Source organism: Malaclemys terrapin, chromosome 11, assembly GCF_027887155.1.
Source record: "Malaclemys terrapin pileata isolate rMalTer1 chromosome 11, rMalTer1.hap1, whole genome shotgun sequence".
NCBI classification, from domain to species: Eukaryota; Metazoa; Chordata; order Testudines; family Emydidae; genus Malaclemys; species Malaclemys terrapin.
The window spans coordinates 59271657-59293403 of NC_071515.1; the positions used below are offsets into that span (position 1 = coordinate 59271657).

The 21747-nt window shown below is 37.6% G+C and overlaps 1 protein-coding gene across 1 annotated transcript in view; it reads left to right on the forward strand.

The window, feature by feature from the left end:
- The window catches only part of LRP1B (LDL receptor related protein 1B), a 1255163-nt gene that overhangs the window by 872500 nt on the left and 360916 nt on the right, over positions 1-21747 (forward strand). The window contains exons 36-41 of the mRNA XM_054044441.1: positions 4119-4253; positions 4828-4957; positions 12104-12230; positions 12381-12532; positions 12821-12945; positions 16172-16543. Of these exons, the coding sequence (XP_053900416.1) occupies positions 4119-4253; positions 4828-4957; positions 12104-12230; positions 12381-12532; positions 12821-12945; positions 16172-16543 (1041 nt within the window). The remainder of the gene's footprint in view (positions 1-4118; positions 4254-4827; positions 4958-12103; positions 12231-12380; positions 12533-12820; positions 12946-16171; positions 16544-21747) is intronic.

Here is a 21747-nt window from a genome sequence, read left to right on the forward strand (position 1 = left end):
GTTATGAACATTTTCCAAAAGTGAATACCTCATGTTTTAGTTCCCCGCTCACACACTGTCTTGTCTGAATTGTTTCCAGCTTTTTAGTACAAAATAAAATTCTACCTGACCTATAATCTGAATTTCAGACAGATTTGGTTTTCTTTGGCAAAGGTGTGGGGTCAAAATTGGAAAGTATTGCCTCAATGAAAGAGATTGGCATCTCTCCATGGTAAGCTCAAATATATTACGCTTTGTAATATAACCCTCATACCATATGACTAGGACCCTACCAAATTCATGGCCATGAAAAATGCATCACGGACAGTGAAATCTGGTCTCCCCCCATGAAATCTGGTCTTTTGTATGCTTTTACCCTATACTACATGGGGGGGGGAACAATGTTTCTCAAATTGGGTGTCTTGACCCAAAGGGGGGCGCAGGATTGCCACCCTTATTTCTGTGATGCCTTCAGAGTGGCAGCTGTTGGCCAGGTATCCAGCTCTGAAGGTGGCACTCTGCCAGCAGCAGTGCAGAAGTGAGGGCAATACCATACCATGGCATCCTTACTTCTGTGCTGCAGCCTTCAGAGCTGGGTGACCGAAGAGTGACAGCTGCTGTCTTAGAGCCCAGCTCTGCAAGCAGCAGCGCAGAAGTAAGGGTAGCAATACCATTCCATGCCATCCTTACTTCTCCGCTGCTTTCCAGATACCTATGACCAACTATTAAAACAGCCACATATGTTATGCCAGTTGCTGCAAATGGCAGAGCAAACAAATCTTAACCTACATTTCTGAAATCCTTTTCTATAACCAGAAATTTTGATGTGTGAAAGAGTATCATTGTGCCCTGCCCTTTTAAAATATATTTTTATGTTCTCAGCCCTCATCAGCTCAGAGTAGCGAGGGTTTATATTTTATTTTATTTTTATTTATTTATTTCATTTTGTTTTAAATTGGAAGCTTGTTTCTAAAACTGAGTCTCATGGGCTTTCATATGCTGCTCTTTTGACCCAGTTAGTGTGTCAGCATAATGTATGTATTTTCTTATATAAAGTACTATATACTTCCATTTTAAATGCAAATATTTATTAATTACTATAGTTTGAAAAAGTCATGCTTTTAATACTAGGAATCAATCCTATTCAACTTATTCATAAATGATCTGGAGAAAGGGGTAAACAGTGAGGTGGCAAAGTTTGCAGATGATACTAAACTGCTAAAGATAGTTAAGTCCAAAGCAGACTGTGAAGAACTTCAAAAAGATCTCACAAAACTAAGTGATTTGGCAACAAAATGGCAAATGAAATTTAATGTGGATAAATGTAAAGTAATGCACATTGGAAAAAATAACCCCAACTATACATACAATATGATGGGGGCTAATTTAGCTACAACAAGTCAGGAAAAAGATCTTGGAATCATCGTGGATAGTTCTCTGAAAATGTCCACGCAGTGTGCAGAGGCGGTCAAAAAAGCAAACAGGATGTTAGGAATCATTAAAAAGGGGATAGAGAATAAGACTGAGAATATATTATTGCCCTTATATAAATCGATCATATGCCCTCATCTCGAATACTGCGTACAGATGTGGTCTCCTCATCTCAAAAAAGATATACTGGCACTAGAAAAGGTTCAGAAAAGGGCAACTAAAATGATTAAGGGTTTGGAACAGGTCCCATATGAGGAGAGATTAAAGAGGCTGGGACTCTTCAGCTTGGAAAAGAGGAGACTAAGGGAGGATATGGTAGAGGTATATAAAATCATGAGTGATTTGGAGAAAGTGGATAAGGAAAAGTTATTTACTTATTCCCATAATACAAGAACTAGGGGTCATCAAATGAAATTAATAGGCAGCAGGTTTAAAACAAATACAAGGAAGTTCTTCTTCACGCAGCGCACAGTCAACTTGTGGAACTCCTTACCTGAAGAGGTTGTGAAGGCTAGGACTACAACAGCGTTTAAAAGAGAACTGGATAAATTCATGGTGGTTAAGTCCATTAATGGCTATTAGCCAGGACGGGTAAGGAATGGTGTCCCTAGCCTCTGTCTGTCAGAGGGTGGAGATGGATGGCAGGAGAGAGATCACTTGATCGTTGCCTGTTAGGTTCACTCCCTCTTGGGCACCTGGCATTGGCCACTGTCGGTAGACAGGATACTGGGCTAGATGGACCTTTGGTCTGACCCAGTACGGCCTTTCTTATGTTCTTATGAATATTCTTTCCAGGTATTTTATCACATATATTAATATGGGTTTTTTTTTAATTACCTCATAGATTTAGATCACTAAACTACTTACACATTTTCTATTTTGGAAATAAGCATAACATCCTTGGTTAATCTGGGTGTTTTAAAGAACACTGTCAACATTTGTTTATTAAATGGCTTATTTAAAAAGATCAATTATCTGATGTGCACACTTTAAATAGCATGCCTCTCCTTTTTTCTTTTAAAAAAGTTACTATTTTTTTGCCCCATCTATATTCATGCGAGTGTTTTTTTGCTATCTCTGAAAGCCAGTCCAAACATGTTCTGCCCCACTTCTCACCCTAACACCCTTTCTGACTGTGTACCCAGGTACCAGCTGTTTGCTGTTTATACAGTTTCAGCTCTGCTATTTCATGGTCTGGGGAACAGGATGCACCATCAGCAAAACAGTGATAATGACTTTTTCAGAAAGTGCTGTTAATTGCACCAAGTAAACATTTTCTCTGTAATCTTTCTGAGTTATGATCTTAAGAGTTATTTGTAACAATAGTAGATACAACATTTTCATGTTGTCTCATCTACCCAATACACTTTTGTAGGTAATTCACACACCATCATACACTGTCTCTCAAAAGCAGGATTTCCTTGTAAATAGAACAGCTTGAAATGGCTCTCTTTGTAAACTATACAATTCCAAATGAATTTGCACAAACTTTAGAGAGTCTAGTTCTAATTACTTTCTCAATTTGAACCAGTTACTCAAGGCCATATTTGATTTTTTGTTTTTTTAAATTTTGGCCATATTTTATTTTTGGAGTTACAGGCCAAATGCATGTCCTTCTGACGTAGGACATTTATGTGTTTGGGGTGGGTTTAGAGAGAATTTGACAGCGGTGTCTGTGAGAAACTGCAGAAAGATGAACAATTTGGCTTCAGTTTTTGAGCACAGAGTTGTACTTTGTTAGCATTCTGAAATTGGTCCACATGTATGTAAGTTTTGCTGTTGCTTTTGTTGTTTCATGTCTATTAGTTCATGAAAATAACAGGAGCTATGTGCACAATGAGAATAAAAATAAACAGGGAAAGAATATCCTGGATCTTTATCAACTAGTCATTTCCGAGAGAAAATAAATCACTCCATAAGTCCAAGACTCTACTTGACCACTTTGAAGACAGAATTTAGCCATCTATTCAAATGGAATTGCAATATGTTTACAGTGTTAACTTAGAAGATGAGTCACAAGTTGTCAAATTTCTAAACTTCCTTTGTATCATTACATGAGTTTTTTTCACATCTTTATTAGATATACGTGATGATTCCAAACATTTTATCTGCATGATTGCCAAGGAAAAGGGGGTAGATGTAGGAAGTTCCCAATATTTGCCCCATAATATTTAAGAGCCCCAAATGTTGTTGAAATAATTATTTTTAAAAAGTAGTACTGGCATTAAAGAAATAACATTAGTACAAATATGAAGGTATCGCATTGGAAAGCATACTGTTAGTATATTATTTTTATTACAAGTATTGTGGCAGTAAAAGCAATGGCCCAAATCAGGGTCATGGCCCTGTTATGATATTAGTTGTAAATATACAGTAGTATAAGACAGTCCTTGTTCTCAAGATCATTGGATCTACTCTGATTTTCATTACTGGAAGATCTAGCCCATTGTACATTTATTTTTTAAATACAATGGGGAAAATAAGTAGTTGGTGATGGGGATGGTGTTTAAATATTATTATCTTAATCCTGGGGTAGGTATTAATATAATAACGTTAAAATTGTGAAGAAACAATGTAGTTCCTCATGTGGATGATTGAGCAAAAATGTGAGGTTCATTTTGAGCAGAACATTTTTCATTGAATTATTCCCCAGTCAAGGTGATAGCTTTCACTAATTATATTTTTTCTGTCTGTATTTTTTCCCCCAGGAAATGACACAATTTACTGGACTGACATGGGTTTCAACAAAATTAGCAGAACTAGACGAGACCAGACCTGGAAAGAAGACATAATTTCAAATGGCTTGGGAAGGGTTGAAGGCATAGCAGTGGATTGGATAGCGGGTATCACCAATGCCTTTATTATTTCTTAAATACCTTTTTGATAGGCTTTTTTTATGCTAAAAAAACCCCTACTTGATAATAGTAGACTTCTGTACTTCTAGCCACAGAGGTGCATTTTTTTTTCTTTCTGCTTCACTCTCTCCTATATTTAGAGCCTCTGGATATGTTTTTTTCATATTGACGATCACTCACTGTGAATTTAGCAAAAATCTCCTAAGAATTCCATAAGGTGGAAAAAATGGTTTTAGACATTCTCTTATGCTTGAAGACAGTTGGAAAATTAAAATGCCCCCTGTTTCTTAGGTGTGGAGTTTCAACTTTGTTTTGATACATACAGATTTGGTTTGGACCTTAAGTTAGAAATGTTTGAAAGTAGGATTAAAAATTACAAATTTCACTTCAGTATATGTTCATAATAACTATGTTTAATGAGAGAGTAATAAAACCTAAAAACATATTAAAACAAATACAGAACATTATTCTCTGCTATGTTTTATGCAGCTGAGATTAAACAGCAGCTGGTCTTTTAAAGAAGTAGTTTATTTTCTTAGTAATTTCTTGGTATTTCTCCTAGGTAACATATATTGGACAGATCATGGCTTCAACTTAATTGAAGTTGCTAGACTCAATGGCTCATTCCGATACGTAATTATATCCCAGGGTCTGGACCAGCCAAGATCCATAGCAGTGCACCCAGAAAAAGGGTAACTTAAATATTTCTATATCTTTGTAAAAAAATGCATGCTAATATTAAAACTCTACAATTAGTAAATTGGGCATTCATTCTGACATCTGTTTACTGCTAGAGTCTTCAATAAAACCAGACAAAGATTGTACTGTAAAAAACAGTTTTTATAAAAATTGGATGTTCTCATATACTGAGATACTTACTATGACATCTCTGTTTAAACTAAATATTACAGTCTACTTCCCTATTTGCAGAACAGTTTCCCTACTCTTAGGCTGTCTTTTACCTGAAGGCTAGCAAGAGATCAGAAGTGTGCTTAATTTTTTTGAATCCTCTTTAAGTTTTCAGCACATTGTCAGAATACAAACTACCCAACTATAATAAGCCCAATGTGGTGATGAACTATTAGAATGGTGTAATTCTTTGATGGCCATAAATATCAATGTGTTGGCCCCAATCTAACATCTTCTCCGCACCAAACAAGAAGATCTCCATTGTTCATGGACAAACTATATCTGATGAAGTGCTTAGGTACAAGAATAGAATGGTGGTGGCACAAAACATTCTTCAGATCCATCCACCAATTGCAAAGTGCTGTGGACTATGCTGATGTAATAACAGATCCCCTTACCATCACAGCTGCACAGCTGTTGCCAGCACAGGTGTTCTGGATTGTGTAAGTGAAACATCAGACATAAACATTGACCACTACAAAGAATTCTCATCCTACTTTGAAGAAAATATCAACTATGAAAAGGACTTCCCGAGACAAAATATTCTAAATCACACCAGATTGCATTAACTATATGATAGAATTTGGCTTCATTATACATGGGGAAGCCCAGAGACATAGTTGAGTGACCACATATAAACAGAACCTGGGCCCTCCCTGACAGGCAAAGACAAGTGGAGAACAACTGTGTCTACTGCTAATGCATTATCAATGTCTCTTTCAGAAAATTGAACTTGCCAACCTCACGGAAAACACAAAAGTCCCTTAGAAAGTCATATATACGTCTATATATCTCATTTTCCACAGATTCAACTAACTCCCATCATAAGGAGATCAAATACCTACAGGAAATCAGCTTTTACATTCAGTCAGGGGAGTTCTTCATAGTGGTGTGAAGCCTAGAGTGGTTCTTCCAACTTACCACTAAGCCTCGACATTCAGTTAGCATCAGTGATGGAAAAGGACTTCTGAAACTGTTTTCTTTTCATCCAGGATAAGGATCTAACAATAGTGATATATGTATTCTTCAGCTTGGATTATTATAATTCATTATATCTTGGGTTGAAGGTGGAAGCAACCAGAGGTTTCAGCTAGTGCAGAATCTCAAAGTCTGCCTCCTCAACATGACATAACTCCTGTGTTCAGATAACTCCACTGATGGCCTGTCTACTTCTGCTGACAGTTCACGGCCTTGTTTTTTGTCTTCAGAACAACTAAGGGATCGGAACCCAGCTATGTGAGTGACCACATCTCTGTCTACAAATTGTCAGGACAGCTGCGCTTCTCTGAGACAAAGCACCTCAAAAAGCCCCGAATGAAGCACAGTAGAGTCAGATAAAGTACTCTTGCCCAAAGGGGCTTGTGTATTTAAACAAGCTCCAACTTCAGGGTAAATGTTTTAATGAAGATGTGACCACCATTATTTATATATTCCTCAAGTACAATTACTTACGCCTGACTAGGGAAAACTCACAGGAAGTATTGTGCAGATTTATTTTACCTGGGGAGTGCCAGCAGGTTGCAGTAGTGAGCTCTATAAATAAATCCCCCACCTAAAAGAGCTTAGAATGTAGGAAAAGAAACAGTCAGCTACTCCCAAGTATTTGGGGGAGGAGAGAGGGATTGTAGCCCCAATCTTCATTCTGCAGAGACATCTAAAATCTGAAACCTGCTTATGGGGGAGGGTGGATCCAGAGGCCTTGAGTGGGAATGAATGTTAAGGAGCTTTTTCTTTCACTTAAACCTGGAAGCAGGCGTGTGTGTTTTGTGTTTCAATGCAAACATTTTTCACAGGCCGGTTCCTGACTGTCTCCTGTTTTAAATTACTAAAGGAATAAACCCTAAATAGCCATATAAGGAGGTAAAAGAGAAATGGCAGTGCTAAAAATGAGAATTTTCTTGTTTGCTATGGTAGGGGGGAAAAATCTTTGTACTGGATTACTGTGCCTTCTCTTTCTCTCCTCTAATCTTAAAATACTATGATTTGGTGCAACGCAAAAGTAGCTAGTACAACAAATGGCAGGTGAATTACTGTCTGGAGGATTTTGTTCAGTAATTCCAGTTGAAGTACAAGACAGTAGAAAAAAAAGAGAACAGTGTGCTGTGTATGAAATGATTTATGAACAAATTCAGTAGTGGAAAGATTCTTTAGTTTCTGCAGTCTTATTAAGCTTTCTAGGTTTCAGAGTGTGTTCAAAATGATTGAGGAAGTGGAGAATACGAAGGTACATTAATTAGTAAGTGTTCCTCTTGTGGCAAGACAGTATATCCCAATTTGGCTGGATCTCTGTCTTTTATTCTAAGCCTCAAAAATGTCACTTGAGATAAATTCTGAAGTTGTAAACCTCTACCCAGCCCCAGACTGCACCTCTGTGATTTCTTCAGGAAAGAATGAAGTCTCTGGGGCAAAGGCATCTTTTGGATAGGTGGATGGTGGTAATAAATTCTTTATTATGTGAGATGTAGGCCTCCTTTCCTCACTCCTCCCCCTCTTGCCTTCTTTCTAGATAAACCTTTAATAGCTGCTTATACCCCAGCTCTATGTCAATGAAACCAAAGTTGACAGCTGCAAAAGGGAAATGAAAATGACTATTGTTAAACCCTTATAAGTAAAGTTGAGAGGGAAATTGTTTTCTTATCCCTTGAAACTTTTAGAGATGTTGAAAAATTTCTCATTCTGCATTAGGGAGAACCAGAGATCTTCCAATATCTTTTTCACAAAAAAACAATGTGAGCAAAATCACAGAATAGCCAATAATTCAGTGGTTATGGCACTCATGGGATGTAGGAGGGAGGGGAGAACCAGGTTCGAGTCTCTGTTTTCCCTGAGTGAGTACAGGGACTTGTATCTCCTGCATCTGCATCTATCAAGCCAGTCACTCTCCCTCTCTCTGTGGCCCAATTAATTAGTTATACAAAGTGCAACAGCTCCAACAGGAGTGATCACAGACTATAACCCATTTGTTAGGGCACTCACCTGGATATGAGAGAACTGTGTTCAAATCCCTGCTGTCAATCAGGCATCTCCCCAGTCTTCTGCATCCTATGTGAATACAGGTAGGTATCACTGGGGAGCTCTCTCTCTTTCTCTGGTTTTGAGCAGAAATACCATCATGGATCTCTGGGAAACATTCCTGAAAATTTTAATCAAAACAGCCCCTTTCAAGTTTGATGAACTGGTGTTTTCGGTCAAAAAACAAATTATCTTCAAATTCCCAAACAGCTCTATTTATTAATTCTGCCAGTCATAGCAAAATATAAACCATGCATCGTTCATCCCCTTCTGATAATGTTTCTAGATAGTAATATAAACCATACTGAGTAAGTTCAGAAAGGTACCTTAGACCTATACGGCAACTTGTCTGCCTCACCTCACTTATGCCTGCAAGATGATATGGATTTGACTAATTTTGATTTTCTTGGATGAAGCCAAGGAGAAGGTTCCTGATTAGTTTAGGTATTTTAACTTTATGTACTTACCTAATTCACACTGAAAAATTTCAGAAATACTGAAGACTGTTTCCTCTGTCCCATTCAAATTAACCTCAGATATTTCATATTAACTTCAAGTAGATTAAGCTTAACATCATCTCTTTTCATCCTGTTGTTTCCTCTCTATATAGGGAAGTGCCATCTTCAGAGATCCACAAGATACGTACATTGACACCTTTCTGGGAAGATCCTATACATTTTTCTACATCAGTTAGCAACATCTATTCTATGTCATTCTGCTAGTTTTTTGACAGTGTATTTCAGGGCTTCTTTCCCTACAAACTTCTGGTTAGGAGTCCCAAATGAATTTTTACCTTACTAGATATGGTTTTTGTGTGTAACTGGAGTTGTCTCAGACAAGCAGTTAGCACTCTAAGAGAAAGACTAACAAGTGTTTAGTTGAACTAAAGAATGAAGAACTGTTTTTCTGAAGTCAGCATTCAATGTAACTTCTATGTCAAGAAAATAATGCTGATTAAACATGTGAATACAAGTATAGTTAATCTTGGAGATGCTGATTGCTATTCCATAGTTAAAGGTGCATTGAAAATGTAGTTAAGGTGAGTTTTTAATCACTCATTTTTGGAAATTTTGACAGGTTATGTTTCTTTGGGTCCCTCTTTAGCTTAATATCTTAGAAACTTAGAAGTTACCTGATGTAGTTGTTAAATTCTATAGAATAAGATATGTATTATATTTAATATTTGAATAATAAAATATTATTTTTCATATTTGTCATGATGTCTTTCACTTATGACATGAAGTTTAAAGATGAATGCCTTTTACTATGGACAGGAAGGATATTTTACTACAAAGAAACTAGTATATGATACTTTTAACCAGAGTGCCAGTTAAAATGGACCTCCTCTTTGTCTAGCCCCTTACAGCACCCATCTCCTCCTTCCCTACAGTTGTTGCTTCTGGCATCATTCCCTGCAACCCTATTTTAATGCTCCCCCAAAGTCAATCCAGCATCCATATTCTCACACTCTTGTAGATGCATTTAACTAATTTATATTAATTTCATTAATACCTCATTAGCATGTCAAGATATACAAGTGTTGCCAAAGTGATAGCCAGATAGGACACCCTGGTCTTTCTCACTTGTAGGTACAATCTGCCCAGGACAAACCTGAGTCAACTGGGGAGTAGATTGCCTTTACAAGCTTTCATTTGGTCAAAGAGTGTATGTGCACTCTTCGTGAGTTCAGGAGTGCATTTAATAAGTATATAATGTTGCATTTAGTGTAGAGCTACGTTTTCAACAATACTGTCCACTTTATATATAGAACAGAGGAATCTATTATTAAACTCCATTTTGGCATGTTCTGAGTTATTGATAGCTATTTGTTTTGAGGATGCTGTCTCTGTAGAAAGTATTAGTGGACTAGATGTAAGAAATCTCTTATTAAAAGAAAGATCCTGCTCATTTCTTGCTAGAGGAAGCCAGGAAGAGTTTGAAATCCTCGCTAGTTGGTAGAAACTAATGGTCTGAACATTAAAATATTCTATTGTATTCTATGTGTGAAAATTTAAACTTTCATATTTCACAATATTAATTCAAAAAAATCTTTACTCAACTTCATTTAAACTGTGCCCAATGTGTTAACTATGTTCGTAATTAAAGGTGCAGTGGAGTAGAAGGGGTGTCATATGTTCCCTCTCTTCCTTTGAGCTGGTGTTCTGTACCACAGCACTCATCTCACGGAAGGAAGCAGGCTCTGTAGACTTGCTACATTCCCTCATTCTGCTCAGAACAGGCTGTAGGCAGAGCTTTGATCTAAGCATCCCCCCTTCCCAGCATGCCCAGTGGTGTAGTTATGAGTAGTTAATTATTGAATGTAATCTCATTTTGTCAGGATATGGTGAATTAGTACCTTGGTTACTCTGCTTCTGTTTTGTTCCCCTTCCACCAACCTTCTGCCTGTCTTTTGAATATGAGTCTCTTATTTTCAGGGAATATTCCATATTTTTAGACTGAAGGTGTCTAATTTATTAAAGGTGCTCCCCATAATAAATAAATATTCTATATTTGTATTTTAAGGGAATTCTATTTTTTTTTCTTGCAGTTTCACGGTTCTGTTGGATAATAATTATAGGTCTGTGATTTAATGAGGCACCTAGTGTCAATTGACATAGCTCCATAGTCAATAGAGCTATGCTATGTACATCAATTAAGAAACTGGTCTTTATACTCAGATGCATCCATTACATTTTAATATCCTGTGTGTGTGTGTTTGTTTACAGAACATAGATGAAATGTTGTAAGAATATAATTGTTAAAAATGTAAAGCTCTTCAAAAATTACTTAAATATGTTGTAAGTATATGCAAACATCATGTTCCAAAAAGCTGAATTTGTTTTATTATGGTCAGAGCTATGTTGTTATGTGGCTTTTTATTTCTTTTTTTTTTTTTTGGTACACATATGTGAGTGTATTTATTAATATATATGAAACAGAAAGTATATTCTGTTTGCTTCAGACTTTTTTATGTTGGTTTTTGTGCTGTTCAGGAATTGACCAAAATGACCTTAACACTGCGGTAATGCAATTTTCTGCTAAATTTGTTAATAGAATACTGGATTTGTTAAGGTATATTCTAATGTGTCTCTGATATGCTCATGTTTTGTCAACATATGGAACTACATCAAAATATTTTTATAACAAGTTTAAAAAAGCAGAAATTGGTCCAATAAAAGATAAATCACCTACCTTGTCTAAAAAAACCTCACCACCTATATCTTTGTATCTCAAATCAAAACATAAAGGGAAGAGCACTGCAGTTTTACAAATAAGCTACAGAAATGCAATATATAATAGGCAAATATCACTTACTTCATACAAACTACAGTAGTGGTATTAGGCCCTGATCCAAAGCATATTGAGATCAGTGTAAAAACTCCTCTTGACTTCAGGGCCCTTTTGATCAGGCCCTTAATTACCTTAGCAAATAGGGGATATCAAAGTTGACCAAGGTTTATTCTTCTCATAGAGGTGAGAAAAAGTTTGCCTTTCTGACTTTAACTTGAAGAATTGTTAATAGGGCCTAGCAGTTTCTATTAACCAGTGTCCCAAATGTTTTGATTGATCAGAAACCTAGTAGCAACCCATGAAACTGCTTGAGCTTTCGTATTGATTGCTACATTGTACATTTTTGCCTACCTAAGCATTTGCTAAAAAGTAGAGATATTAAAACAAAGGCTGAGATATCAAGGAATTGATCAAGCAAGTTGAATAAGATGATTAGTCTCTGTAAAGCATGTTTCATCTTTAAAAGGACAGCAATGTGTTATTTATGCCAGTTCAATATCAGAATCCTTTGGAGTTTTATATTTGTAAACATTGATTTGATATGAACTGCACTTATATTTTGTTGCCAAATATATGCAGGTCTGCACATGTTCATCTATTTATTGTGAATTTCTGCAATATTTTAGGTATTTGTTCTGGACAGAATGGGGACAGACTCCCTGCATTGGCAAGGCACGGTTAGATGGGTCTGAGAAGGTTGTGCTTGTGAGCTTGGGGATTGCCTGGCCTAATGGAATCTCCATTGACTATGAGGTGTGTTCCTGTATCTTCTACTACATATTAAATGTGCATTAAATATATTGCATTACAAGTTGGTCTTCCACTTTAGCATTCTGTTATGTTCATAATACAATTCTCAGACAAAAATAGATTGTTGAAGTTTACTTTGAAATTGATCTTTAGGAAAATAAATTATACTGGTGTGATGCTCGTACAGACAAGATAGAAAGAATCGACCTTGAGAATGGAGGGAACCGGGAGATTGTGCTGTCAGGGAGCAATGTGGATATGTTTTCAGTAGCAGTCTTTGGAGCTTACATCTACTGGTCTGACAGGTAATTTATTTTTCCATAAGTATTTGAGTCTCAAAATGTTATTTCAGTACCAGATACTTCACCCTTGTAGGATTAGCCATTCCATAGCAAGGTCACAGAAAGGATCTCACAAAGCTATGCAATTTCCACAGAAAAAGGTACTTTTTGAATTCAAAGCATATCAATGTCACAGAAAAGAGTTGATTTCTTCAGCTTCTAGTAGGCCAGCTGTCTGTCGCATTTTAATTACTTGTTTGATTTTAATTATATGAGGGTTGTTGATCAGCCATCTTCAACTTTTTTTGGCAGAGCACATGCTAATGGCTCGATCAGAAGAGGTCATAAGAATGATGCCACAGATGCTGTGACCATGAGGACTGGCCTAGGAATAAACCTGAAGGAAGTGAAAGTTTTTAACAGACAACGAGAAAAAGGTTTGCTCTTGCTAATTATATTAATAATGACTTTAATATCATATGTTACCCTTTTTGTGTATTAATTTTGGATAATATGAAAAGCAAAATCATCCTTGTTTTATGAAAGTTTTTTTTAAAATTCTCCACATTGTTCCTTTTTTAAATTATAATTTTCTAACAGTGTTCCTAAAGAAAATATATGAAACAAAATCCCCCCATTACTCTTTCAATAGTAAAACAAAACAAAACAAAAACCAGATCCATGTGTCTGAGCAGGACATGGGCCTTAAACTGATGTAAAATAATGAACATGGATACCTGGCACTTGTCCATCACAAGTCAATGATTAAAAATTATCCAGTACCCTGTGCAAGCCTAAGGTACGACTGAAAGGGATCAAGGGAAACTCAGAATTCCAAATTTCATGTTTTACTCTAGACCATAGTTGCTTTGCCACAACCTTCTCAATCACCTTCCCTGAAAAAGAAAAGGTTGGAATTAATACCAAAATTGTGAGATCACCATCAAGTGAGAACTTCCTCAGAGTGAGCCTAATATCAGCTTGTTCGGGGAAACCTGGCAGCCTGCCTTCCAATTGCCAGGAGGCATTAAGAATCAATCAGTAATGGATCAATACCATGCTAACTGATTTAATTAGACAGCCAAAGCTCAAAGCTTCCTGATCATCCGTAGCAACTTAAGGCGGTGGATAGGTTAACATTGATTTCAGTGGACTTTGGATCAAGCTGTTGGTGAGCAAAGCTGACCAGAATTCTAGCAGAGATTATATTTGTTTCCTTCAAACACAGAGTTACCACCAAAAAAACAGTGAATCCAGTCTAAATTGTGCATGCACACCCAAGTACATATCAAGTTTAAATTAATAAGGTTTGCCTTGTACTCTGATAAGACCATGTGTCTGGTGTTCCTGGCATCCACAAAGTGCTGTAATTAAAATATTACACATCGTGGAATCTGTTATGCCTTTTAGAGGATGTGGTGTTTTGTTTTTGTTTTTTGCGGGTTTGTTTTTTCATACATATGATAGACATAATGCTTACAATAAATACCACTGACTTTTCTAGTTTTCTAACATAGTGTATTTTCATTATTTTTAAAAAGATGTTTTAGTGATGTAGAATAGAAAGCTCTCTTTTGGACAATTTGCTGGGTGTTGCCATTGTTAGGGCTCTGTACATGTGATTTCAGAAGATTAAAGAGATAATATTTTGTGGACTAAAAAAAAAATCCCTCACTCATCTTTAACTGTTTTTTTTAAGTGGGCTTAGAAAGAGTTAATATTCTGCTTTCTTGGAAGGGCTTTGTGTATAATAGAGCCAGGAATATAGAAAAATTGGTTGAAAAATAGTCTTTTTTTTAAATGATTTTTAACTAGATCTTTAAAGACTTGATTGTACTAGTGATGGGTGAGACAGTTATTGGAAAAAAAATAAAATGATAAAAAATCTTTTGATTGTTAGTTTGAAAAACATGTTTTATTATAGTTGAATGATTTTTACTAGGCTACAAATGTTAAATGTCTTCTGGAGGGGCTGTCAATGAGCCACGAAGGCAAAGGGGGAAAAATGGGAAAAATATTTTTGGATTTTTTTTCTCTCTCATTTAAGTTATTATTATTATTTAGCTAAAATAGTTAAATGAAGTTATAAAATGCAATTATCTTGCTTCATGACCTGTCTAGCACTAATAAAAAAACATGTGACAAGTGATTAATTCTCATTTCTTTCCCCCAAACATCTGTTTTACCCTTTCTGAAGTACAAATCCTGCACTATGATCTGCAAGCAAACTTCTGTCCCCGCATCAGTGAAATTCTGCATGGTTTCAGGATCATGGCCTTACTGGATAACATTATAATGGTATTTAAAATCAATGAAATATAGAAGAAATAAAGTAAACATTATTTCTTCTATATTTCATTGATTTTAAATACCATTTCAATGTGTATAGATATAGAGAGAGGAATATAGGAATATATAGAAGTTTGAGAAAAACATCTTCCATGACAAAAGAAAAACATCTCCCATCTAGCCTACTAATACTTTAAAGAACCATCAAAAAATCTGATAAAAATGGTGTACAAATAACTCTCCACAATGTTTTCATTTTATTTTACTATAGTTATCTCCTTAGGGGCAAGGATATGTGTAATAACTTTCAAGTTTTTTCTAACTTTATCTTAGCAAAAAGAAATGGTGACAGTGTTTATACTCATAAAAGAGCCATTGTTTTCACCGAGAAGGATACCCAGCTTAAAATATAGCAATTATATAAATAAATACATAAATCAATACATATGTTTAAAGTAAATGTGCCCTGAGTTACCGGACAAATTTTGTGGTTTTACAACCACAAAACAACTTTTTTTAAAAAGTTTTTTTCTCCACTGTTGTGTGGAAAACTCTCACAAATGGAAAAGTAACTATAGTGTGAGTCAAATTGACTATACCGAAAATGCTGTCAAATGCACAAAGTAAACTATGGAAGCTAGTGAAACAGACTACATACAAAGTACTGAAAAGACAGACAAAAATACTTTATCTGCAATTTCTGACAGTTTTGTAATCTTTGATGTCATAAAATCACACAGAAATTATTATTTTGACAATAATTCCTTAATTGTGTACATTTGGTAGGGGGAATTTTTTTTAAGTCAGCAATCAAAGGAATTGAAAATAAAATGTTAGCAAATAGCTATACATCTAAACATTGTGAAATAGCTCAATAAAATATTGGTAATGAGTCTTTCCATATGTTGATATATATTTAAATTTTGGTAGAAGATAAATACAAATTTGTGAAATAAATTATTGTAACCTAAGGATATTGAAAGTTGATTTTTTTTTTTGCAAGTAACGTTTTTTTTTTTAAACCATCTCTTAAAAACTGTTGAAAAAGTTAGTAAAATTCACAGATTTTCAATTCCTTAAGATTGAGTAATTACATATTCTGTATTTGTAAAATATGTACTGTTACCATTTGAAAACAACATTAATTATCCATGCTCATAAATTCTTTTTTAAAAATTAGTTTAGGGTGGTGGTCAGAATTTTGAGACCTAAACAATAATGGTTCTTTTTTACTTTCATAGTGCTCTGTTGCATTAACAAATATAACACAAATGGTTACATCAAAGAATCCTTTGTATGCTTAATAAAAGCTTATTCTGATTTAAGTCAACCAACTGTGACAATTACAAAAGCCAGACTAATTTTTCTTTACAGGTACTAATGTTTGTGCCAAGAACAATGGTGGATGTCAGCAACTTTGTCTGTATCGAGGAAATGCACAGAGAATGTGTGCTTGTGCACATGGCTATCTTGGAGAGGATGGTGTCACTTGTCTGAGACATGAAGGTTACTTGCTGTATTCAGGAAGGACGATATTAAAAAGTATACATCTTTCAGATGAGACCAATTTAAATTCACCAGTAAGGCCATATGAAAATCCAGACTACTTCAAAAATGTGATAGCATTGGCTTTTGACTACAACCTGAAAGGAACGGGTACTAACCGTATCTTCTTTAGTGATGCACATTTTGGAAATATACAACTTATTAAAGACAACTGGGCCGGCAGAAAAGTGATAATTGAAAGTAAGTAAACATTTACTTTTAATTCCTTTATTTGTATCGGTAACCCTTATTAAATAGGGATTTGATTACACTTGGTTTTACTTGATTACGCTTGGTTGGGTACAACTAATGAAAGCATACTATACTGTAACATATATAACACAACTATAATAAGTTATAAGATCATCTATCTACATATTGCAGACTCAATTATCTTGTGGTATTACAGCTTCAAAGTCACCTACTCTGTGTTATTTATGTGATATACAGGGTGTACAAACCTAAAGAGCAGTTAGGTATTTACAGTGCAGTTGGAGAGTTATGAAATTGTTTATTGTCGTTCACAATTTACATTTCAATAGAGTTTATCTCTGCCATTTAATATTCCTAGTTCACTGCATAAGAACCTGTATACACTCATCAACAAATCTATTATGTTTCAAAGTTACACTTAATAATGTGCCTATGAACTTTTAATATTAGCCAAATATCAGGCAAAAGAAAGGACTCAACTTTTCAAAGAAATTGTGAGTGAACATGCAGATTTCATAGTTTGTGAAAACAGGATGATGTAATATATCAAATTAAAATAGGGCATATTGTAAAGACTAGTCTTCTGGGTTTCTGTGCATTTCCATTTGTGGATGTGGTGTTCCTCGGGTTGAGCTGTTTGTTGGGGAAACGGGTGGGATATGCTGTAAGGGTGACATCATTACCCTATTCTGTATAAGGGTGTACACCCCCCAACCACCTCATTTGCTTTGCTGCTGTCATGGAGAGAAAATGGGATTCATCCTTGTGTCAGGTTAAATTATTTATTTATGTATTATTTATGTATTTATTTGTATTACTATACAAGGATTCCTAGTCATGGACCAAGACCCCATTGTGCTAGGCACTGTACAAACACAGAACAAAAAGACAGTCCCCGTCCCAAATAGTTTACAATCTAAGTTCTTCTCTTAGTCTAATGTATGATTATTTTCTTGTAGTTAGTAAGTGTGGAGGAGTAGAGGATAACTTTAGTGTATGTAGCCTGCCTTTGTATCAGGCTCCTTCACCTTCTCATTGGTGCCATGTTGGGCACAGAGCTCTGTAAGGGCTCCAAGATGTGTGCCTCCTGCCCAGTGATCATACCAAAGACCAATGCCTGTATCCTGTATCTGTGTCTGGGCACAATCCATTTGGTAACTCAGTACACATTTTGCCATGCCTTCACTCCCAGAACAAGAATGGAGGGGCACTTGAGGCTACAAGTTCATTTGGCCTCTTGGTGCCTACAGCCTGCTACTCCAGGACCATCCAGGATACCAAGTGCAGCCTTCATGCTGAATTCCTCTCATGCAGGATCCAAGACTGATTTTGCTGCTCTGGCCTTAGCATAGCTTTCTATCGCAGGGATGGAACCGGACTCAACTCTGCCTCCTACTGGTACCATCTGATACCACTGGTAATGGTTAAGTCAAAAAAAGCACTGAAGACCAAGCCACTGCCATCTGTTAAGGCCTCAATAGCCTTAGTGAGGATGCAGGAAGCAACCTCCTCTGTGTCTGATTCTTACTTGTCATCATTACCCCTGGCACCAACTCTCCATCACTGATACAGATGTCTTGACATTGCAAGTGCTTGCAGATGCCCATCAGGGTTAAAAAAAAGGGGGAGAGAAGAGGAAATACTTCTCCTCACAAGAGGACCATAAGCAAAAGAAAAAGAGGAAGCACCATCTCTCTCCAAATTCATGCTGCTGACCTATGAAGATCCCAGAGACTCAAACAGTACCACTGTCACCTTTTTCTGACATCAGACATCTCAGAACTAACTAACTTGGTCTCTTCACCAGTTCAGATGCTGGTAACACCTTCAATCTCTGTATGTCTGAGGTGCTGACCACTACCCAGGCTACTAGCAGCCCCACTGAATGGATTTCTGCTGTTTGACTTTGTGCCTTTATCACTTCTGCTGTGACTATGTTCTGCATTCCATCTCAGACACACTACACCTAGCAATGTGGAGGATGACCTGCTGTTAATGTCAACATTTTCTGTTGTCAGAGGGTTCAGGCCAGTGTCTTACAGGAAGGTTTCATGCTAAAATGCTATGAACAAAAGTGGAAATGGTCTGCTATCTGGCCTACTGGTAAAGGACTCACTAGCTTCAGCTGGGGTCCCTGCAGTGCTAGAGTTCATTTTACACCTTAAGTCTTGGGGCTTGGGCTTAATTTTAGCGTCCCTAAATGTCCATATAGCAGCAATTTCTGCTCATCACAATTAAATTAAGGACAAACCCCTTCTTCTCTCACCCTAAAGTCTCCTGGTCTCGTACGGGTATGGTAAAGTGTGCTTCTCCCCATCAGGAAACTTCTGCCTTCATGGGTGTTGAATCTTGTCCTAACAAAGCTGATGGGGCTTCCAAATGAGCATCTTGCACAACTCTCTAGAATATTTCTCAATTTCAAAATGACCTTCCTAATAACAATTACATCAGCTAGGAAAGTGAATGAGTTTAATGTTTTGATGATCATGCCACCTTACACTGTGGTCCACAAGGACAAAGTCACCATGTGACCCCATTCCAGCATCATGACTAAGGCGATCTTAGATTTACATCTGTTTTAATGTATTTCCTTCTCACTGTTCTTTCCCAGACCCTGTTCCAACCCAGGGGAAATTCATCTTCAGACTCTAGATGTAAAGAGGGTTGTCACAGGCTGGCTTTTAAGGCCTTTAAGGCAAGCTGGGTTCACCCTCGTCTCTGACTTAGCAACTATCCCTCAGCTGTGTCCATGATCTGGTCATTGAATGATAGTGATCACAGCTATGAAAGGTGTGACAGGCTATCAGTATCCTATAATGTACAAACAAACCTTATGGAATTAATATAAGCTTTGTTGAGTTAAGTTTAAACCTTACTGCATTAGGGTAAACATCTCTGTGGTACATTGTATTAAAAATGCAACTGTGTATGTGTTGTTGGGAAATTGTATTGTTTAGGCTGAGTCACAGCCTTCTTCCTGATGCAGTAAGTGGACAGGAGACCTGGTCCATAGATAGCCCCAATCCTTAGGGGGACGGCTGGGAAGGACTTGGCCTACTTAAGCCTCATAAGACTGTGTGCTTGTTCTGAGCTGAAGTTCTGATAAACAAAAAAAAGTAGGTTGGGGTGATGTCTGGTAAGCTTCATATCATGCATGTAAGTTTTTTTTATTGTTTTTATGTTTTCTCTGTAACCCTTTTTACCTTAAGAATAAAGTAGGGTTGCTTAGAAAGAACTATGTGATACCTTATATCTGTAGCAATTACACTGTTATCCATCTGTGAAGAGAAAGGAAGCAGGTGGGTTTGGGCAGACTGTCTGTACTGGGAATTAGAGTGAAGGCCAGGGACCTGATCAGCCTAGAAATACACATCTCTTTCCCTTCTGACCAGGGTATCTCCACCTAAGAGAGGCAACAGCTGGGATGCACTTGCTGAACCACAAAGGAAAAACACAGGTGCAGTTGCCTTGAACTATGACAAAATGGTCAGGAAGAGAATATATAAACAGAGTGGAGAGCTCACTTAGAGAGGTGAGGCCCAGGAGAGGGGAACAAAGAGAATTCCCTCTGGGAAAGGCTTGGGGGAAGTCAGGCTGCAATAGAGGATAGGGAACAGGTTAGGCTTCTGTGGGGGAAGCCCTGAGATACGGCTTGTAAGGGGCAGATTGATCACTGAGGTACACTGCCGGAGTCGTTTGGGAAGAGAGACAGTGGGGGAATTCTGATGGACAAGAAACAGCAGAGGAGGAACCTTGTGGGACCCAGGAGTGATGGGTAAAAAGCAGAACGGTCTGAGAGTGGCAGAGGAGATTCTTCGTTGACTGGTGTCCCTGTGGGTGCTCCACTCTAGGTGTCGGTGCATCCCTGCCCCATAGATCAGAGATTTCTCGCAGCGGTACTCGGTCGGGGGAAGGGCGCATACAGGAGTCCTCTTGTGCAGCTATTGGCACCTCCTGTAGCACACGCTTCCCCGACCATTCCCTCAGTTCCTTCTCAACAATCCTCGGCTGCAGACGGAGCTCCGTGGCAGTGCTCTCTTTGATAATTTCTGGGGGGGGAAAGTTACAAGTTACATAGGAACTTATTTTTAGTTTATATTTAGTTACATTGTTTAGTTAGTCTTAGTCTATACATAGTTACATAGTTTCCTTAGTTCTTCTTAGCGGCTTTTCTTCAAAAAAAAAAGGAAAAGAGAAGAAAGAAGATGACTTTTTCTCTCCTTAACTCCCCGTTTGGGAACAGTTTCTACAGTTTACCATTACAATTATCTCCCACCCTTATCTCTTGAGAGGCTTAACTGCAGTCAGGCCGGGCTCAACAGGATTTAAAAAGTGTGACTCTTGCCATGAACCGAGCCGGTCTCTGACAGCACATTCCTGCATTCGCTGTCTGGAAGAAACTCATATATCCCAGAAATGCATACATTGCACCAACTTAAGAACAAGGGCAAGACGTGACAGGGATCTCCGCTTGAAAATGCTTCTGCTGGAGAAATCCCTCCAACCTCTGCAAGAGACGTCCTCTGGGGACTCTCATAAACCGAGATCCCTAGCTCTGATAAGGCACCAACTTCCAAAACTGTCAGGAAGCGATCCTCAACCTCTCCAGCCAGGGTCTCTCAGAAAAAGAGAGCTTCGCTAGCGAGGTCTTTACCCTCAGTGCCACTCATCCAGAGGGAGCACTTACGAGGCACCGGGCTCCTCCGGCACCATCTCTCAGCAGACCCCTGCTGAGCCCCAACACGCAGCACCAGAGTTGAGATGTCAAGTCTCCTCCACGGCACTGACTACCTCGGTGCAGAGCGTGGCACAGGCAGTGACACCACGATCAATGCTGCCACCACCGGCACCGACCCAAGACTTGCTGCCACCTAACAAGCCGAATCCAGACTGGAAGGAGGGATCCACCATTTGTTTTTGTTGGTCTTTCTTTTACGCTAGAAAGGGTGGAACTAAATGTGGCCTGCCTGGAGATCTGAATAATGAGAAGAGGCAGACAATCATGAGGCTGGAGCAGCCATTGGTGGGAATGTTAGAGAAGACACAGCTATGCACAGCCACAAGGGGGCATTCCTGCAGTGTCTCAACTCTGCCGCAGCACCCAAACTACCTTCGTTCCTCTCTTTAAATGTAAACTTCAACTTAACCTTCACTATGAACCCATGGCTGGAGCTTCCATAATTAATTTGTTT